The sequence below is a fragment of the Stomoxys calcitrans genome, chromosome 1 (genome assembly GCF_963082655.1).
Source record: "Stomoxys calcitrans chromosome 1, idStoCalc2.1, whole genome shotgun sequence".
Taxonomy (NCBI): Eukaryota; Metazoa; Arthropoda; class Insecta; order Diptera; family Muscidae; genus Stomoxys; species Stomoxys calcitrans.
In genome coordinates, this window is record NC_081552.1 from 114,811,057 (window position 1) to 114,833,563 (window position 22,507).

General features: G+C 40.7%; 1 protein-coding gene across 5 annotated transcripts in view; it reads right to left on the reverse strand.

The window, feature by feature from the left end:
• The window catches only part of LOC106092946 (uncharacterized), a 121,558-nt gene that overhangs the window by 80,291 nt on the left and 18,760 nt on the right, over positions 1–22,507 (reverse strand). For all 5 annotated transcript variants that reach the window (XR_009397250.1, XM_013259901.2, XM_013259898.2 and 2 more), the window contains 2 exons: positions 6,493–9,264; positions 6,365–6,430 (listed from right to left, as the gene is read on the reverse strand). Coding sequence is in view for 4 of the 5 variants with exons in the window: in XM_013259901.2 (XP_013115355.2) it covers positions 6,365–6,430; positions 6,493–9,264 (2,838 nt within the window). In the remaining variant the exon portion in view is untranslated. The remainder of the gene's footprint in view (positions 1–6,364; positions 6,431–6,492; positions 9,265–22,507) is intronic.

Genomic DNA, 22,507 nt, shown 5'->3' on the forward strand with positions numbered 1-22,507 from the left:
CTTCTAAATCAGACCATTTTTGGCTTTTTTCATTGGTTAATAAAAGCGTGTCTTGATCTGATTTTGCCGAAATTTTTAGTAGTGATTTGTATTACAGCCCGCACATATTTGCCAAATAAATTCTAAATTGAACCATATTTGGGTATATTTGCCATTAAGATTGATCTTACGAATAATTTCTTGCCTCCTAAAAAAGCTTAACTTTCCTAAATCATAATGGGGTTTAAAATCCTAATGTTATATATATTTATTTAGAGTATTTTTTATAAAATGATAAAAATGAATATGTATTATAAAATTATGATGCATTAATTATAAAATTCATTCCGAATACATTATTAAATAATGTATTCTGTTAAACGAATTATATAATGCTTCCTTCGAACATATAAAAAGAATTAATTCTTTTCCTTGGACATCTGCCGTGTTAAAAATAACGTATTCTGGTATCAATAACCTATAGAGGCATCGATTACCTTCTCATATCCCATTAATTACTTTTCCCACTGGGTAGTTACTTGACTGAGCAGAATCAATCATAACCGGCTATTTTTTATACCATAAGTGACACCCACCCACCTACTGCTTGTTGTTGGCTTCCAATATATATACATACAATCAACAAAATTGCAAATGCTACACAAAGCCGAGTCTTTAGAAATTGGTTGACCAACATGCCGAGTAAAGCCACGCACATCACACCTCAACAACACCCTCACCTGCTATAAATAATTATACTCTTTCTCTCGCACCGTGTTTCTCTTACTCTCACCACTCATACTCATACCCATGGCTTTGCATTCACACCCATAACGAATGCTTTTGGAAAAATCAGCAACAATTTGCTGCGTTATGCTTCTTCGTGTTTTACTGAAAATTAATTCCTCATTTTCATGACTTTTCTTTAAGAAAAATAAATTTGTATATATATTCGTCGCTTCTCTGGAAAAATGTCTTTCGATTAATGACAATTTCATTAAAATCCATTCTGCCGTTTGGCCGTATTATGTACCCAAAGACTGTTATTGATGAATTAAGTATGTTCATCAATAACAAAAAAAAAAAAAAAACAAGAAAAAACGGAAATGAAGCCATAAGCTCTAGCTGGACAAATGTTGGATACCCACAACCATATGTATATTTTTTATCCGAAGATCGGTCTATATAATAGCTATATTCAACTGTGATCCCATATGCACCTATTCTGAAACGATGTGGAAAGGTCAATACTATCCAATTTGCCGAATTTCAAGAAAACCGGTCAAAAAATACGTGATTTATGTCAAGAAGTTCAATCGATAGATGTCGCTATATAAGGTATATCTAAATATGATCCGATCTGGATCATATTCTGTGCAAATGTTAATGTCATACCAATTCCCTCTCTCTCATACCCCATCCCTCTCTCTCTCTCACTCTCACTTTCTACAACGCATTGATTAAAATTTCCGCGAAATTGGTTAAAAAATTCACCTAATTCAAAACATTCTTGCCAATTTCGAACAAATTGGTTAAAAATATTCGTTTTAAGAGCTTAAGACGGTGAATCGGGTGATCAGTTACACAGGGGCTATATATAGATGTAGTCCGAAAATGTACCTTTTTTTATCGAACTAGGTTTATGGATGGAAAATTAATCTATACCAAGTTTCAACAAAATTTTCAATTAATCTTAAGAAGCTCAATTTCTTTATTTTAAGGTATTAGAATCCTAGCGTTGATAATCAAAGAAGGACAAATTATCTTCTGCGCCAAGGAGGACTCCAACGTAGTACAGACTTTTTTGTTCATAGGCAGGATATACCGGACAATATTTTGATATATATTCCTCATAAATCCATCTGCCAATTCAAATTCTGAAGAGCGCAGAAGAGCCATTTTCCCATAGCAGCCGGTTGCACGTACAGGATTGACCTGATGGAGTTCTTCATCGGCAAGAGCTGCTGCCTCAGATTATAACACACTGCTACAACAACAACAACCATTTCCCCCGGCACTCAAATGCCGACTACTGGAAAATCCCATGGCAGCCGATTTTACATACCGGATTGATCCGATAGAGTTCTTCATCGGCAAGGGCTGCCGCCTCAGTGTATAACACCCTAAAGGCAGCATCGAATAAAAAAGTATATAAGTATATTTTTTTAATAATCTTTATGACTTAAATGTTCTTTTAATTGTCCTTGCCATTAAACATTATTTTTGATTAAAAATTTTCGACGAACTTAGAAACACTTACCCTACCACTTCTTATTATATACGAACAATACGAACAAAACGGAAATTATGTTTCACTTTTTTATCAGAAACAAGTACAAACTTTGTTGGGTTTTCCCGGTTAAATGTCATGTACCCACCATAGAAGATTTGCATAAGTTTTTAAGTTTCATTGCCAATAAAAGACGAGTATTGTAGATTTGGTATATGAATATACATCGGATACAAAAAAGAAGTCCCTTATCTTTGAGCTTAAAGCAGAATCGGGCAGCACTCATTGATATGCAAGAAGTCTTTTGTCTGTTCCTTAATGGAATGTTCATGGACAAATTTACAACCTTGGCAGCATTTACTCCACAGAAATAGGAATAAATCCATAATCCGCTTTTAGGCAATACTATGTCCAGCAGCCGCCACCAAAAAAAAGTAGGCCTTTAGATTCATTCATGACGACGAAGTAGAAGCAAACCTCTATACTCATCACTGAAGTAGTTCTGGCCAAGAACGATCAGGTAGATTCTGCCACCTAAACTCCTTTCGGCAAGGGAAAACGCCAAAGTGCAGGATGTGAGCCTCGCATGTAATGAAGGACAACATGGCACAATTAATTTATATATCTGTCCACCAGACCATTCTGGAAGCATCTCATTTTTGCCAACGACTGTTGGATAAAGATGGACAGTTATCGTGACAAGCTATAGTCTATATAGGCCATCCCATGGGAGAGGCACATCCCGGAGTGCCTTCTCCGTACGCTTCTGGTGCGTGCCGGGATTGAAAAGAACCCCGGACCCTGCTTTTGTTCGGTTTGCCAGAACCGCCTCCACCATCGGTCGGTGTCGGTGAAGTGTAATCGGTGCATAGATCTTGCTTTGGCCTCACATCACTATTGGGAGTATAGTCATACTGAATATGTTGCAAGGTGCTATGCGAACATAGACTGCAGTGGGTCACAAGAATCGTCGTCGTCGGACTAGGTGATCCCCCGATATCTCCCGTGCGGCAATATACGCAACAGCAGCATCCCAGCCCCAATATTGCCAGGCCAGTGCCGGGAAGTGTTTAATTTTTGCAACTCAACTGCAACGTTCTCCGTGGCAAGATCGACGAGATTGCGGATTTTATGATTCGGAAGAACACATCTGAGCGCCGGACGTTTATCAATCAGAAGAAGGCCGATTGGGCTGGCTTAAGAGAGTATACCAATTGCCGCTTCAGTGAACTGCCACTCCCCTCGGATGTTCTAGTCCCGAGAGGAAATTCCGAGACATCATTAACGCAGCAGCCGCTCGCTTAATACCAGCCGGTCGAATACCCGCAGTTCGGCCCAATTTCCTGGCGCAGGCAGTGGTACTCGCAGACGAGCGTGATGGGATTCGGTGTATGGACCCCACTAACCCCAGAATCAGCGAGCTCATTTTTGGAAATAAACAGGGTAGTCAACGAACATAGGCGGAATTTGTGTCTGGAACCCCTGGAGCAATGTAACTTAGGCAAGCTGTGGTCTACAATTAAGTCACTCTCGAACCCCTGTAGACGGGATGGCAGGACCTCAGTCACTTTTTGCGACGTTACCATGACTGATCCGGTTGTTCAACCGTCAATTTATAGTGCATCCCGAGAGTGACAGGGCAAGGAGGAGAGCCATTCGCCGTATCTGTGGTCTCCGTGCCGATGGACAGCCATCACAATTTACCGAAGGCGATGTTACGAATGTCATCCGTACAGCCAAATTATCCAAGACGTTAGACCCCGACGGATCCTCTACATTGATGTTGAAGAATAGGGATTTACCTGGAGTTGAGTACCTTACTACTGTCCTCAACCTGTCTTTGAACACTCTTATAGTTCCCGATGTCTGGAAAATGGGCAAAGTGATCCCGCCTGGAAAGGACCCGAATTTGGGGGAGTCGTATAGACTGATCTCTCTTCTCTCACCAGTAGCAAAGACGCTTGAATTCGGGCATCAACATGCAGACAAAGAAACCTTGTTGACCACGTACAAAGCAATTGGCCGGTCTGTGGTAAGTTTTGCAGCGCCATTGTGGTCTCGTCAGCTTTATGACACGCAGTGGAATAATATTCAGATCTGTCAGAATGCCGCCCTCCGAACTGCGATGGGCTGTCTCCTCAGTTCTCATGTAGACCACCTCCTTCAGGAGACAAAGATCCTACCAGTGCGAAGACATAAATATATGCTGTCTAAGCAATACCTTTTGGGCTGTTATCGCAGAGACCATCCAAATCATCATATTGTGGATAGATATCCACCGCCCAGAAGCCTTAAGGTAGGTCTACATGATCTAGAGCGTGAGGTTCAGCGCTACAAGAGAGAATCTCTAGATCAAGCGGCATATCATGCAGGTCTAGACAACATTCATGCAGACACGGTAGCGGATGCGGTAAATAGCTACCGGGTGAATGAAGTCCTTGGAGAACGACCGCCTCCCATTGCAAAATATAAAATTTTGCCCATGAACATTCCAATAAGGAACAGGGGCAAACTTCTCTCTCATCAATGAGAGCAGTCCGATTCAAGTTTAAGCGCAATGAGGGACCTTCTTTTTATAGCCGAGTCCGAACGGCGTGCCGTAATGCGTCACTTCTTTGGAGAGAAATTTTACATGGCATAGTACCTCACAAATGTTGCCAGCATTAGGAGGGGAAAACCACCGCTGAAAATTTTTACTGATGGTTTCGCCGGGATTCGGTTCGTTCAGCGTCATAGGCGGACATGTAAACCTCTGCGTTACGGTGGCCTCCCACTGCGCCTGAGGAAATTAACCTCCCCCGGCAAACCAGAGTAGTTCTGGTTCAATTACGTTCCTGCATATGCAGGCGCCTCAACTCCTACAGAGCAAGAATTGATGCAGACGTGCAAGATGTATGTTCCGATTGTAACCAGGGACCAAACGATACACGTCACCTGTTTAACTGCCCGGCCAGTCCCACTCAACTCAGACCCAGATCCCTATGGACGCACCCCATCTTAGTCGCAGAGTTCCTGGGTCTTGACACTCAACAGAATCAAGCAGACGAAAGATAGATAGATAGCAACAAATTGCTACAACAAACATATGGCCAAATCTGGACTTGAAGGGGTCTACCGCTGTCGCTGGCTGATGTAGACGTCTCAGTCATTGCGTCCGTCATGACAGGTCACTGTCTGATCGAAAACATTCTGACAGACCGAAGGTTGCCAGTATTTTTTGCCGAAGCTGTGAGGACGTCAAAGAAGGAGATTTTAGAACATATGCTGTGTGTGTGTCCCGCAATGGCAGTCTGAAAGTGTTTCAGGTTAGGTTTTTATTTCCTTGAGAACGTGTCTGATTTAGCAGATGTGAACATTCGGAAGTTGTTGGGCTTTTTAAAGCGATCTGGATGGTTCAACGGTAGGAACTAGAAGGCATCTTCCTTCTCCCGTTCCTGTAGTATTACAATGCAAAACATCTAAGTGTGTCTGATGGCAGACTGCCACTTAAACCTTACCTAACCTATCATTGAGCTTAAATTTTAATCGGACTGCACTCATAGATATGAGAGCAGTATCGTTTTAAATTTCAAAACTTTTCCTTTCATACCATTTCTTATTATTTTAAGAGTCCCGGCACGGGACAGCTTTGGGCACTACGCAGGCTGGAGCATTGGGGTCCGATCTGTGTGGTGTTCATTGCTGTCCGGAGAAGCTTAGCTGCGAGCTACCGGGCGCGTCCACAGGTTGTTAATGCTGGAATGCTCCATACGGAGTGGTTGCAATGACAGTCGCGGACAATCAGCGATATCGAGCGGAGAGTCTCAGTGAGAGGGCGGGCGGCACCGGCTCTTCCAAAAATACTGAGTGCCTATGATGCTCGATATGACAAGGCGAGTTCTTGGTGCCTTTAAATAACCAATGGCCACCCTGTTACCGCTGCGATCGGTCCTTTAGACCGGAACGAGCTTGCTCACCTACAGGAACTTGACCAAGATCGCCAGTTCCACATGAAAATGTGGCTACAACAAGAACAACATTTTAAGAGAATTTCATTTATGCCATATTTACCCCATTGACGAAATTAGGCCACTTTGTACTTCTACTTTTGCACTTTTTAGTACTTAAATGTAAGAAATTTTAAAAACCCTTTCTTATTCTGGGTATATGACTTACCTGTTGTGGGTGTTGCGAATTGCTGGGGTTTATTAAAACCGAGTTCCTGGTGGGGTTGATTTTGGCCTACGTAAAAAATTAATAAAATAAACACACTTTTTATTGGATAGTAAGACAGTTATCTATACCAGTTTCTCTGTAGAAATTGCACTTGGTTTTCGTAGACCAAATGTTTTGGGCGCTGGCATACCTGCATCACCTCCAATGGATGTATTGGAAGCTGAGGTATGATTGCTTGACAAATTATGAAACGACTTTGATTTAATACCCATGGGACTTTTTAGCTCGGTGGTTGTTTTTTCGTTGACTGGACCACTGACTAAAGTTCTGTTCTTCGATGAGCCAATTCCACTATATGCAACAGTTGTAGCATTTAAATTCGTTTGGCGGGGTATCGATTTTTCCAATTCATCGGCGGATGTTGCTTTACTCACAGCGCTGAACTTGGTCAATCCACTTAAATATCGTGGTCGAGATAGTGAACGTGGTTTATTAGCCGTATTTACATCCGGCGCTACTGCATTTGTATTTGTAGAAGCGGGAGCAATATCGGGTAAATTTTTTACATTTGCTTGTTTGTCTTTTGGTTTCTTAAAAGTTAAATAATTGGTATTAATTTTTGAAGTTGCCATACTGGTCTCTTCCGATTCCACCCCCGATTTATTGTTATTGAACATAGGCAAGCCAGTTTTATCACGTCTAGAAATTCTAGGATTTGATTCTTGTGAATCCTCGACAGCATCTGTGTTAACATTTAATTCAAAGTCATCGATACAAGGCACATTAAGTTCTAAACCAGATCGACCAGAACCATTGCCACTGCGGTTCTTGTTTATCTTTATAGTTTTGAAACGATCTCTATCTCTCTCTCGTTTTTCAGCAAGTTTGTATTGGGCCACAGGCGCCTCCCGCGTTTCACAGGGGGGCTGATTATTGGGATTCGTCTCATCAGGAGTCAACTCAGTCTTTTCTTGCACCATCTCCAGATTACTTTGAACGCTAACATTATCAGTCTCATTTATTAATTTCGGACGATTGTCATTCTCAAAATTTTCTACACCTTCGTCTTTATGAACAGTATATGACGACCCCAACGACACTTTTGAACCGTGTGCTGAACTGGTAAACAGTGTAGAGATATTAAAGTCATCGTACAGGCGGCTACGTCTACTCAGCAAGCGTTCGCAGCCATTGCTGCTGCTACTTGCAGAAGACATAGATAGCCCATTGGAGATTTTCGATTCACTTATATTACTAGTTACTGAATCTTTAAGAGGACTCCTTACTGCCGCGTCCATTGTTTCGGTCAAAGCATGTGGAGATTCTACAGAGGTTTCTTTTGATATTTTCAAGTCGCTTTTATCCCCTATATTCACTGTCATATTGAGATAGTCCTTGGAAGTCTGATCTTCATCGCCTAACAAGTCGGCGGATATTCGCATCATATCGCGCATGTCTTTGGCTTCGCGTGATATTTCCCGAGCATGTGATCTATCTTTGTTAGGTCCATAATTAAAGCGTTTTTTAATGGAATCTAAAGATTTCTTCATTTTTAATTGCTCAGCATTAAGTTCTACTCGGCTAAATTCATCCAGCATATGATCAAACTCTTCCTCATTATTGTTAGAAGCCAGCAGGTTTGCTTCTGCCTGGGCCAAATCCATTACATTCTTCATTTCCAATGACACGGGGCTCTGATTAACGTAGCAATTCTTTTCGTATGTGCCGTTAGGATTTTGGATATTTTCGATCATTTCGACGGTGGCATTTAAAGGCAACTTGCCAGAAAAAGTATTGGTATTGATGGTGTTGTTGCCCTTGCCTGCTTTATGGTCATTTTCGAACGTATCATTCAATACTCTGGTAACGTTGTGTGGAAGAATCACAGTGGAAGCAATAATTGGGGAAATATTTACATCATCTACCATTTTCAGTGTGGGTGTATAATGCTGCTTGTTATAGCGGACACTCGTTGTCTGTGGTGTGGATTCGTAATATTTAAATGAAGTGGAATTTTTTTCCAAGCCTTCGGGTGTTTCGCAACGATTGTTTGGTGTTATATTCTCTTGGCAGTCAAAGGTGGAATTTTCTGCTTTTTCAACAGTTACACCACTTTGCCGTCCATCAGTTAAAAGACAAACTGTTTGCTCTAACTCAGTTGCAGATTTTGGATAAATGTCAAATCCAGATTTTTGTGATTTCATTAGGTTTTGAGTTATGTTTATAGCCGGTTCTGACGAAACACTGCCATACATACTGTTCTCAACCAAGTTATATGTTATATCGCCTATCATTTCATCCGTTAGAACCATTGTGTGGTTTAATTCGCTGCCACTGTTACCACGGCCCGAACCCGAAAGCACGCCACCTAAATCAAACGGCTGATTATTTGTAAGAATTTCCATTGTTCGATTGGCTGCTTCAACACTTTCCGTTGAGTTGTCCATTGTGCTACAACCCGAAGCAGTTTTACTAAGTGCCAGCGACATATCATCAATTTGCCCAATGTGCATATCCTTTATTAGAGTTCCTTCGCTAGACATTGTTAAAGACTCTAAAGCCTTTCGATCTCTGATCATGTCGCTGAGCGTGTAACCATCGCAGGTTATTTTTCCCATCAAATCAAATTCTCCATGACCATTTATATCCGTTCCTCCAAAATCAAGGCTATTTGTGGATTGTAAAAAATTGATGTTGGAAAAATCGGCCGACGTTATCAGCGAGTTGTTCATGCGATCTATAGAGGCTTCCATTGAGGAGAAGGAAGGCGGCGATACATCGTGCAAAAACGATTTTTGCATATTTGTGACTAAGCCACCGATTTCAACATTGAGCATTGGACTCTCATCTTGTGAATTATGAAGATTAGGAAGTTGTGAAGAAGCACTTGCGGCATTTGTCTGGAATTAAAAAAAAAAACAAGGCAATGCTAAATTACTCAACTATAAATACCATAAAAAGAGATATGCAAAAGTTGTTTATGAATAAACTAATAAACTTGTTGGTACGAATATATATGGTCAGCATTAAATGCCCGAGCAACTCACAACTCATTGTCTTTTGTTTGCCTGAGTCATGAACGGTGGTGTTATTTTATACGTTATCTTTCGTCATTACTTAAAATGATATAAACCCTCACACCACAAAACAAAAAAAAAAAAACTTCGCTTTGAAAGGGTTAACCAAGTTTATCGACGGCAGTTCCCTGGCATTCACTGACAAATCGTCTGCTCTTTGCCATCCTCAGAGAAGGCGTTAATCCCTTTTTCACACTCCAAGACTGTCGTGATTTTCCCGTCCTGGTTGTTATTACCATGATTGCCAGTTTATATTCCGTAAAGATGTTCATACTGGTCGTATTATGGTCAGACAGTCAAAAACAGATCTCAATCCTTGGGTTCTCAATGTAGAACCCCAGACACACTTTTTCCTATAGCTTTGATCCATCTGTATAGCAGAATCTCCCAGATGGCAATACTAGGGTTCCGTCAATCCAAGACTGTGCCCCTGGCAGTAGTATCTCGCACTGGCCGATCTGAAAAATTTTCTCAATATTACTGTAGAGTCGCAACCTCAGATTGGGGTGACAGGGCGAGTTCCATCAGATAATTGTGATCAATCATGGAAGGTCACGACTGATGCATCATCCACACCTGACCAAACAAGGCGAATCTTAAAGAGATCTAGGAAGAAACCAACAAATTTGAGGGACTACGTTGTGCCAAGTTATTAATCCGCCCCATGCCAATATGGACATACACCTAAGCAAGTAATCGGCTTGCTGTGCGCTCTACAAACTATAAAGTAACCTCTAAAAAGAAAATTTTAAGTTAAGAATTCCGTGCTACTTACACAATCCTTAATTGTTTCAATGCCACTCCCCTAAGTTGGTTTATGTCTGATATTGTATCTCCACCTAAGTACCGGTATCTGTTGGACGCAAAAGCCGGGCAATGACAAAGGAAATGCTCCAACGTCTCATCATCTTCCCCGCATGTCCTATACATGCTATCACTTGCCGCACCGATTTTACATAAGTGAGGTCGTAGTCCTATGTGTCCCGTTATGATACCAATAGCTGTACTGACCTCCTTCTTGCTTCCTTTCAGTAATAGCCTCGTCTTCTCACGATCTGGATCCCACCACAGAATTTTCGCCGTCCTACCGACGGTCTCGCTGTTCCACAATGTTGCATGCGCATTCGTCACTCGGTCTGCGTCGATCCGAAAGGTTTCGGGTTAACCAAGTTTATTGACGGCAGTCATCTGGCCTTCACCGCCAAATCGTCTGCCCTTTCATTTCCCCTTACTCCGTTATGGTTCGGCACTCAAACGATGCGAATTTTCCCATCCTCAGAGAAGGCGTTAATCTCCTTCTTACACTGCAAGACTGTTCGTGACCTTACCGTCCTGGTTGTTAATGCCCTTATGGCAATTTTACTGTCGGTAAAGATGTTCACACTCCTTGCGTTATTATGGTCAGGCAGTCTAAAACAGATCTCAGTCCCTGGGTTCTCAATGTAAACTCCCAGGCCCACTCTGTCCTCCAGCTTTGATCCATCCGTGTAACATGATCTTCCAGATGGCAATACTAGGGTTCCGTCAATCCAAGAATGTGCCGACGGCAGCAGTGCGTCGCACTCGATTTAAAGGTTTATCTCAGGTATCCGATCGGAAATCTCTCCACTTCCTTCCAGGTTTCCTATCGTCGCCTCGATTATACCGCGATGGTAGGAGATGCTACCATCCTCAATCCATTCTCCCATCACCTTAAGTCTCATAGCCGTAGTGGCTGCCTCACACTTAATCTGTACGTCAATGGGTCGGATATCTAGAAAAGTCTCCAGTGCCCTAGTGGGCGTGGTCCTCATCGCTCCGCCTATGCTAAGACAACATGTTCTCTGAACTTGTTGTATGGTCCTTATGTTGCACTTTTTTTTCCATAGCAGTCCACCAAACTACTGAGGCGTAAGTAAGTATTGGTCTAATCATGCTCCTGTAGAGCCAGTGGACTATCCTAGGATTCAGGCCCCATTTCGAGCCTACGGCCCGTCTATATAGTGCCCAACATCTGTGAGCCTTCTCAGTACGCTCCTGAATGTGACACTTCCAATTCAGTTTCCTGTCCAAGATCACACCTAAGTATTTGACCTTGTCGGAAATCGAATGTCGAATATTGAAGAAACGAATGTCGAATATTGAAGAAACTTGGTGCGTTAAATTGGCCCACCTTCGTCTTCCTCGTGAACAGGCATATTTTAGTCTTCTCTGGGTCAACATTGAGACCTCTGGTTCTAGCCCAGTCATATGCCACATGCAAGACCCTTTCGGCCCATAGCTCGTTCGGATCCTTACCTCTTAGAAGTATTATAACATCGTCTGCGTAGTAGACGGGTTCAAATCCCTCCTCAGTCAGCATCCGTAATAGGTCATTTATGGTCTTCACACAAAGGAGTGGCGATAAAATGCCCCCCTGTGGAGTGCCCTGTGCCACTTTCTCCTTTATATTTATGCCTTGGGATACACAATTTATCCACCTGTTCCTTAGCATATGTTTTATCCAGTCTCTAAGGACCGGGTCCACCCGGTACTAGTTTAAGGATTGGATTAGTGTGTCGGTCCTTACATTGTTAAAAGCCGCCTCGATGTCAATCCATACCGTCAGTGTGTACATTTTGGCATTGAACGATTCTTCTATTTTATGCACAACCTCATGCAGGGCAGTTTCCACCGACCTTCCCTTGACATAGGTATGCTGTTTGTATTTGAGCAGTTCGCTGGATGTCATACTCTTTATTCTGGTGTCCACAATACGTTCCATGGTTTTGAGTAGAAAGGACGTAAGGCTTATGGGTCTATAGGCCTTTGGTGTCGCATAACTTGCCTTGCCGGGCTTAGGTATAAACACCACCCTTGCCTCCTGCCAGGCATTCGGAGTATATGAAAGTCCTAGGCACGTTGTGAAAATTTTGGCTAGACGAGGCGCCAGATAGTCTGCCTCTTTCTGTTGTAACGCCGGAAAAATTTCATCAGGTCCGGGTGACTTAAATGTTTTGAAGCTTCTCAAGGATTCCTTCAATATATTGTAATTTCCGTTATTATAAACTTCGACTAACGTCATTATTCCAAGATTCCGGTGTCTCAGTAAGTCCCGTCGTATCCTGTGGAAAATGGGTTTTCATCAAAAGCCTTAACATGTCCTCCGTTGTCTCTGCTCTCACTCCCATATCGTCTATTTAAGTTTCAGTTTGGACATGGGTTTTTGAGAGAAACTTTTTTATCTTGGGGGCATCATTAACGCTATTGACATGTTCGCAGAAAAGCTTCCAGGAGGCACGTTTTGCACGTTTGTAATCCTATTGTATTCCTTGAGCCGTGTGTAATACACATCCCAATAAACTTCCGCTTTTTTACGACGTGCTCTGTTAAAAAGTCTGCGGACCTCTTTCCCAATATTGCGAATTTTGTGCAGTTGGTCTTTAACTTATTCCGGAAGCTTATCGGATTCGGCGCTGGCCGTGCTATTCTAAACTTAATGTAGCGATAGTCAGAGAAAGAGTGTTCCATGGAGACCCTCCAATCCTGAACCTCATCGATCAGATTTTCGGAACATATCGTCAAATCTAATACCTCCTCACTAATCCTATTAACAAAGGTAGCGGTGTTACCAATATTAAGTGTTATTAGGTCGTTAGTATTCATGAACCCTGCGAGGGCTTGGCCCCGTTTATTTGTGTTGGTGCTACCCCACGAAATGTGGTGAGAGTTCGCATCGCACCCTATTAGCACCTCGTTTCCTGTCTGTTTTGCTTTCCTCACCAGCCGTTGCAGCTTCGACGTTGGTGGCGGTGTCGGAGAGTCGAAAGGCAGATAAAGTGATGCCAGGTATGCTCCACCGTCTCCCTGTCTCACCACTGTTGCATCCGACGTTGACAACTCTGGGGAAAATATAAAATTCAAATTTATATGACAAATAACGCAGGTTCTCGGCCGAGTACCAGTGATAGCATAGAATAATTGGTAGTTGATATGGTTTAGTCCAGAGACTTTGTTCCGGGTCGTCCATGGCTCCTGAATTAAGGCAATATGAATCTTGCCCTTGCTGATTTTCTCCATCAGAGCGTGTGTAGCAGTCTCGCTCCGGTGGAGGTTTATCTGGATTACCTCAATCATTGGTCCGCCAGTAAATGGGCATCTTTGGAGTAGGTGATGATCTCATCGTCTGCTCCCTGTTCTTTAGACTGCATTAACCCTCTGTCCCTGTTCGTTAAGCTTTATTGGGTTTCCATTCCCAGTTCTGCCTGGTATTTCAATACTAGGATCTTTGCCAATCTTAGCCTTCCAAATCTAAAGTAAATGGGCTTCTTGGGAGTAGCCGATGGTACCATCATCGGCTCCCTGTTCGTTGGGTTGCATTGAATCTCCTGTAGCTGCGCTGCCTAATGTTTCAATATTAGGATCTTTACCTATCCCAGTATTCCGAATGTTTAAGTCGGTGATGGGTCCGTCGTCGGGTTCCTGTTTGTTAGGCTGCGTTGGGTCTCTCGCCACTGTACTGCCTGATATTTTAGTATTAGGATCATTGCTTCTCCTAGTCTTTCCAATATTGAGAGATGCCGTGATTGTCTCGTTGTCGGCCTCCTGTTTGTTGGGCGGTGTTGAGCCACCTGCCACTGCACGGCCTGGTGTCGCAGAATGAAAATTTCTGCCTATCCTAGTCTTCCCAATCTTGAAAAAGACAGCTTTGCTCCCGCAGCGCGCCAAGCCTTTAGTCTTAGCCAAAACTCGTCACGGACACTTGATCAATGCCAACCGCAAGGAGAGTTCCTTCCTCCTTCTCCTCCCTGTGGAAGACCTCTCACTTCTCTGCGACCAATCCTTGGTTTTGCTTGTCCAAGAATCCCAACATGTGTTTCGTCGCAAATTTACTGTCCCATTCCTTGATGAAGACCGTAGCCTTTGTGAGCTGGGGGATATCGACCTTTCTTACAAGGTCGAGCTTTGCGCCCTCCCAGGAAGCGTGGATACCTCTTACGACCTGTTTGATGGTATCAATACATTCCGCCGACGCAAAACGCAGCGTAAAGATGTCCCCTCTGTACTCGCAGCTCATCATTTGTATGGGTGGACCCTCTACAGAGTTCATCACATGTTCAAAAATCTGATCCCTAACCAGATCCTCCACTTGGGACCGATGATCTGGTGGAATCCTACCGGATGCACTGCCGATATTGATGACTGCATAAGTCAGATGATCTCTGTTGTGCTTCCTTGCCATTCTAGCGTAAGAGGGCGGCTCCTTACTATTCCCTGCGACCATCTTCCCCTTACGTGATGGCTGTGGCCTTTTGGAAATCACAATCCTCCATGAAGACTCAGGGGACGTGCGCGCTTCCTTCGTTCCTGTTCCAACTTTGTCCACCTCCGCAGGGCACATTCTGGAGTCTCCATTGCGGGATGGCTGGCTTGGTTTTCCCAGAGTAGTTCTTCAGTATATTAGCAGTGTTATGCTCTTCGGGAGATCTGATTCTTTTTCCAGCTTCCGTAGAAGTGCCTGGAATGTCAGTTCTATCCCTTCCAGCTTCCTGCTCTTTTACCCAATTACGCTGCCGGTACATACTCCTCTGTCTCCTTCGTCGTCCACCGGATCGCTTTCTCGGTCTGCTTGTGAGCTTAGCAAAGCCATTGCTCACTTCTGCTGTCATCCCGATGGCCTCATCTCTCGATTTGGCGAACTGTGCATCCCTCTGGTTTATCCGTCTCTTCCTCATTTATTAGTCTGACGACTAGTTGTGCGCTTGAAGCGTTACTCTCGACTACAGGTGCCAAGGCACCCACACCTATAGGAGGGGAGTACAACATGCTGCGGTCTGATGCCACCACCACAGATGTTGAGTCTTTGGAGTCCATTTCTAGCCTACTCCAAAAGGATTTAGAATTTTTCGTAATAGGTAGTACCTATTCCGAGATACCGAGATTCCGAGAGCGAAATAAAAACACGTCCGCTTCACTCAATGGCTACAATGCCAACCATACACCTCAAAGAGTATATGGTAGAACCAAATCAATAATATTTAATATTTGCATACATTTAATTAAAGACTCACTTTAAAACTTTTAAATAAGTGGGGGAGAACTGTTGTGTCAAGAATTGTAATCCCTATCTAATACTAGTTATCTACTTTTTCCCTCTTTTATAAAACATGAATAAACCATCAATCCATATTTTGTGTATATATGCAATACAAAAATCAATATGTAAATGCATTAGGCATTCATGATATCTTATTATAAGGAAGAAACACCAGTGAACAAACGGCACTGTAAAATAATTTTGAGATAACTTACATCTCTTTGTACATATGGGTCTAAGAATATTAAAATATGAACCACATATTTTGATATACCACATATTCATATACCAATTCTAGAATTGTCGTCTTTAGTTGTGGTATAATTTTTTTATAAAAAACAATTTAATTCATAATTTTTTATCCCAACTTTCTTCCATTTGTTTGGGGTAACTTTTCCCAAATTTGATCGTCTCATTCTCCCTTTTATTTCGATTCCCTGGGAGATATTTCCATTTTTCGAAATTTGGTGGGAATAAGGGAAATGGGTGTAGGAAAAAATTCCTAGGAAATTGTTATTTAGAATAGGGGAAAAGGGAGTAGGGAAAAAACTCCCAGGGAATTGTTATTCAGAATAGGGCTGATTAATTGAAATCCCAAGGTTGTGTAGATATTTTTTAATGGTCAATTTGTTTGAGAAAATAAAATCATGCTTTGTACAATAAAATCATTGTGGAATATTAGCTGTGTTTTATTTTAGTACTATACAGTCCAGTGAAATTTGTATCAAAATGACATCTATCCAGGACAACGAAGTTCTGGATAAATTACCACTGCAGGCTTATGTATTGGGTTGCCCAAAAAGTAATTGCGGATTTTTTAAAAGAAAGTAAATGCATTTTTAATAAAACTTAGAATAAACTTTAATCAAATATACTTTTTTTACACTTTTTTTCTAAAGCAAGCTAAAAGTAACAGCTGATAACAGAAGAAAGAATGTAATTACAGAGACACAAGCTGTGAAAAAAATTGTCAACGCCGACTATATGAAAAATCCGCAATTACTTTTTGGGCAACCCAATAGAACATCTGTTGTCCGGATTGCCATAATGTATTTTTCACAAATAAGTATCGCCACTTGCAGAAAAGCCTCTATTGTGAATGGTAAAATAAAATTAAATATTAATTTTTATACAATTGCGTACACAAATCTCAATTAATATTATTTGTCTGCTATGCCCAAACATTTTAGTTATAAATTTTACAAGTATTTGCACTTTTTTTCTCATATTGTTTTGATAGGTTGACAAATAACGTTACCACTTCATGGCAAACAAACAGACTTTACTGGAGTCTGTTTGTTTTCCATTTTTTCGGGTTTTATTTTAACAAAAAAATTGTGCTTTTCAATATTAATTTCAATTTAAAAAATTTTTAAAAGACCCTTTTTTTTGACCCTTTTTCCAAATATTCGGCTTACGATAATTTGTAATCCATTCATTTTACGGTTATAGTCAATTGGGCAATATTACTGGCAGTACTGCGAGCAATATTATATTGAACAAGTAAAAGCGTTCGGCCGGGCCCAATCTTGGGAACCCACAACAATGGATTCTGCTAAAAATTTATACAAAATAAATTTAGTTAAACCAGCAAAAATTAAAGCTCTAGGAACCGAACAAGGATGATCGAGAGACCGGTTTACATAGGAGCTACATCAGGTTCATGACCGAACTTGGCACAGTTGTTGGAAGATGTTAGAACAGAACACCATGTGCAAAATTTGAGCCAAATCGGACAAAAATGCCGGATTTCAGGGGCTCAAGAAGTCCAATCGGAAGATCATATTATATGGGAGCTTTATCAGGTTCTAGACCGATTTAGACCGTACTTGACACAGTTATCGGAAGTTATAACAGAACACCACATGCAAAATTTCTGTCAAATCGGACAAAAATTGCGGCTTCCAGGGGCTCAAGAAATCAAATCGAGAGATCGGTTTATATGGGAGCTATATCCCAATCTGAACCGATGTGGCCCATTTGCAATCCCCAACGACCTACATTAATATTAAGTATCTGTGCAAAAATTCAAGTGGCTAGCTCTACGCGTTCGACCGCTATCGCGATTTCGACAAACGGACGGACGGACATGGCTAGATCGACTCTGAATGTCGAGACTATCCAGAATATATATACTTTATGGGGTCGCAGATCAATATTTCGAGGTGTTACAAACGGAATGACTACGTTAGTATACCCCATCCTATTAAGTTTTTAATGAGACGAATCAGACTTTGTTTAGGTCTCACTACATATTTTTAAAACTTTGTATCTTGGGGTATTATGACATGCAATTGTATGCTAAGCATGGTTCGGTGAATAATCTCATAAAGCTTATACATATATAAACCAATATCTGAAGGTGAGATTTTGAGCACCTAGATATACAGGGTTATTGACCGATTTGGACCATGCTCAGCTTGGCAGTTAAGTCATAACGGAGTCCATTGTGATACCACAAAGCGACAGTCCAAGGCCTCTGGTGGAAAAATTTTTGGGTGAACAATTTTGTAGAATATTTTGATCAGGCATAAGTTAATTTAAAATGAGAGTTTGCTTTTTCAAAAAAGTGACCAAAAAGACTCCTTAAGTGAGTCGAATGAGGGTTAACATGTTCCACAAAATATTTCTCGCAGCCTTGCCAGTAATATTGCCAAAAACACTATGCACCTAAAATGAAAGGTCTACGAATAATTGTAAACCCAATATTTAGAAAAAAAGTCCTGGAGAGGGGACTTTTCGTTTGGTTACTTTTCGATGTAATGTTCCTGCATGTGAGCTTTCAAGCTTGACGGGGTAGAAAAACACGACAAACATGTCTCACATTTGAACTGCTTGGAGGCGTCCTGATGGTGGCTCATCGTGTCAACTAAAATTGCAATAGGCATTAACATATCATAGCGTGGACTTGCATTTAACCGAAGTCTTTCCTTGAGGGCTAGGGGTTTGGACACTCTTCCAAGCAAACTCATTGATCCTCTTTTGGGTTGATGTTATGTGGTTATTTAGGTTAACTTCCTGGTAATAGCAATTGCCGCAGAATCAAATCGTTTGCCAATAGTATGTATGAACTTGTGTCCGGTAAAGTCTGATTTGCCTCTGAGTTCCTTCAGGCAATTTGTCTATATTCCTTCGAACTCTTTTTCTTTTCTTGTTTTATTTTGCAAAAACTAGGAATTTGGGACTGAAATGTATGTATTTGTTTTGCTTTAAAACTACTGAAATATTTTTTATTTTTTGAAAAATATCGAATGTTGCGAATATCGATAGTTTGCCAGCTCTACTTTTCAAGGAATTCGGCGAAAATATTAAATATTTTGTGAAAAGAAAGTTAAATGTTTACTCTTTTGTTTTTTTTTCCTTGAAAAAATTAAAAAAATTAATAATGAACCGAACTGAAGAAAATCTTCTAGATGAAAGAAAAAATTTGTGCAAAACATTTAAATTAAAAAAAAAAATGTCAAGAATTATCGGGAAAAGTCGTAATAGTTGGGTAAAAAAAGATGAAAATTTCTATTTCAATAAATGAATTTTAAATGTTTCTTAAATTTTCCAAAGAATCAAAATTCTTTAAATTTACTTTAAATATTTCTTTTGATTTTATCAATTTTAGTAAAAAGTTCAAAAGATTTCAAAATGTAATTAAAATTTTTTAAATATTTAGAAAAATCTAATTTTTCTATTGATTCTATTAGTTTGCATGAAATTTTCTATTTTTATAAATTTACATTAAATATTTTAAAATTTCTCTTCATTCTTTAATTTACTTTAAATAGACGCAAAATTTTCTTTTCTAATCGAATTTGGCTTGAATCTTTTCAATATTTTAAATAATAATTCCTGTCATTATTAATTAGTTTTATTCGACCTTTTATTGATAACTTTTTGTTGAATAATTAAGCTCGAGATCAATGTTGTTTGTTTTTTATTTATTTATTTTACCAATGTGTCGCCTTCCCTCGTTTGGCATCATCAGGTTAGACACTAAGCAATAAAGGATATAAAATAATTAAACACAAATTCAAACGTATTTAACATAAACAAAAGCTTACAGAGTTACAATAATCAAACGTCTTACAAACACTTTCTGTTTTTCACTTATTTATAATATGCCTATAACTAGACGCACAGTTCCCTACATCTGTCTTAAAGTTTATTCTCTTGCGGTACATTTATGATGTGAAGCATTTCTAATGTAAAACGCTTGCTACAGTTGTCTTCACTTTGTGTTATCTCTCTGCATTATCCAAACGCCCCGAGACAGGCTTGCGGTACCAGCCCGTTTTAATTACAGTCCCCTTTCTGACGACCAAGGTATCTAAATATGGAAGACATCCATCGCTGTTGTGGAAGCTGTTAAGTGTTTGTAATGTACTCTCTATTACACCAGTTTTTACAATCCCGAATAGGTCGTCGACGTATTTGATTAAACTCTAGGTTTGTTGTCCAGTCTTTCGATACATTGGTCAAGTAATTCTTCCACTACTATATCCGCGGCCGGGTGAGGCCGGTGATCCCATAGGTAATCCTCTGGATTGTGTCTTGATCCTGTCGTTGTGTTTAAAATATCTGTTGTCCTTGATACATAACTTTAAAATTTTGAAAAATAGCAATTTTTGGATTTCCGTAAGTTTTTCTATTTCAGCCATTTTTTTGTTGTTATTGTTTCGATTACGAAGTCCACTGGTGTACTTGGGAATAAAGATAATACATCGAAAGAAATAAGTTTCTCGTTGTCATCTATTGCACTATTGTTAACTTTAATTCTAAAATGCACCGAATCACTCATTTTAACTTCTCAATATAAAGTAAGGGATTCGGTGCAATTTAGAAATAAGGTTAACAATAGTGCAATAGATGACGACGAGAAATTTCAAAAACTTCTGGCGTCATTTTTGCTTCAATTTTTTAACTTTTTCAAAATCCTTTCATATTAACAATTTCTTTTCATTTTTTCAATTTCTTTAATATTTTTTCAAAATTTCAACATATTTTCTTTGTGATGGTATCAATACATTCCGCCGACGCAAAACGCAGCGTAAATATATTCCCTCTATACTCGCAGCTCATCATTTGTATGGGTGGACCCTCTACAGAGTTCCACACATGTTCGAAAATCCGATGTTTAACCAGATCCTCCACTTGGGACCGATGATCTGGTGGAATCCTACCGGATGCACTGCCGATATAGATGACTGCATAAGTCATCTCATCTCTGTTGTGCTTCCTTGCCACTCTGGCGTAAGATGGCGGCTTCTTACTATTCTCAGCGACCATCTTCCCCTTACGTGATGGCTGTGGCATCCTTTTGGAAGTCACAGTCCTCCATGAAGACTCAGGGGCCGTGCGCGCTTCCTTCGTTCCTGTTCCGACTTTGTCTACCTCCGCAGGACACTGTCTGGAGTCTCAATTGCGGGTTGGCTGGCCTGGTTTTCCCAGAGTACTTAAAAGTGGGGAGCTCTTTTTCTTTTCAGCATTTTAGCAGTGTTATGCTCTTCGGGAGATATAATTCTCTTTCCCGCTCCCGTAGAAGTTTTTAGAATGTCAGTTCTATCCCTCCCAGCATGCCGGTACATACTCCTCTGCCTCCTTCGTCATTCCGCGGATCGCTTTCTCGGTCTGCTTGTGAACTTAGCAAAGCCATCGCTCACTTCTGCCGTCATCCCGCTGCCACCATCTCTCGATTTGGCTGCGATGACTGTATCATTGACACCGTCGCTGTCTAAATCCGAGTCCGAAACACGGCCTTTACTTAAAGCCCTCTGGTTTATCCGTCTCATCCTCATTAATTAATCTAACGAATAGTTGTGCGCTTAAACATGTATATAAATTATTTTGTTCATTACACTTAAAAAAAAATTCTATAAAAAGAGATTCACAAGAGTCAGCATCTGAAAACTTAAAAATTCGTTTAAACTTTAGTTTCCATGAAAAATAAAAGCATACACCTCCTCCTCTGGATAGCCACGGCATTATCAGATATAACATCAGTCAACCAAGACTCAGTTACAGCAAAAGTCTTTTTCATAGATGAACGCTCCTTCCGCTTAAAGTCATCCAATTTAGTGGTAATCAAAGCTACCTCAGAACGCAGAGATTTATGTCAGAGTTATGTCATTGTCAGATGAATTCTCCAAACAATTCGGACAGACAAATGACAACGACTTGTGTTCAACACCAACACAAGCAACATGAAGCCAGAGATTACATATTTTGCATAATATACCGACAGTTGTTTTTGTAACATTTTGGTGACGCACACTACACTGATCTTTTTTAGCACCAGGCATTTTAATGTAATATTTATAACGAAGGCACGGTTTATCAGCTCAAATGAATACAGCAACATAGAATGTACCAAGAACAGCACCAGTCAACAGCAATCAAACTTTCAAACACCCGGCACGAAATAGCTGTGTGCACCACACAAGCTGGAACGTTGAGTACCGATCTGTGTGGTGTTCTTTGCTGTCACGAGAAGCTTTGCTGCAATCTATAGGGTGCGTCCACAGGTTGCGGCAGTCGCGAACAATCAGCGGTATCGAGCGGAGAGTCTCAGTGAGAGGTCGGGTGGCCCCATCTCTTGCAGAAATGCTGAGTACCTGTGATTCTTGATATGACAAGGCGAGTTTTTGGCGCCTTTAAATAACCAATAGCCATGTTCCCTTCCCGAGCTTGCCCACCTACAGGAGTTTGACGAGGATCGCTACCTCCACATGACAATTTTTTACAACAACAATAAAACTTTCAAACATGATATTTTCACCATTTATGAATGAAATACGCTATATTCCAACTGCTACAGGTGCACACTCAATTAATGCTTAAACTTTTATTAATTTCGATGGTAGACAACAGATGCACTAGTTAATTAATTGCAATTAATGCAGAGCGACCAGCTGATTAACAAATAAACGTCTACTCAGGTATAGAGTTGCCAATCGTTTAGGGTGGATTTATCAGTTCTAAATCCGCATTGATAAGGCTCAAATATGTCATTGACTTTAGGTT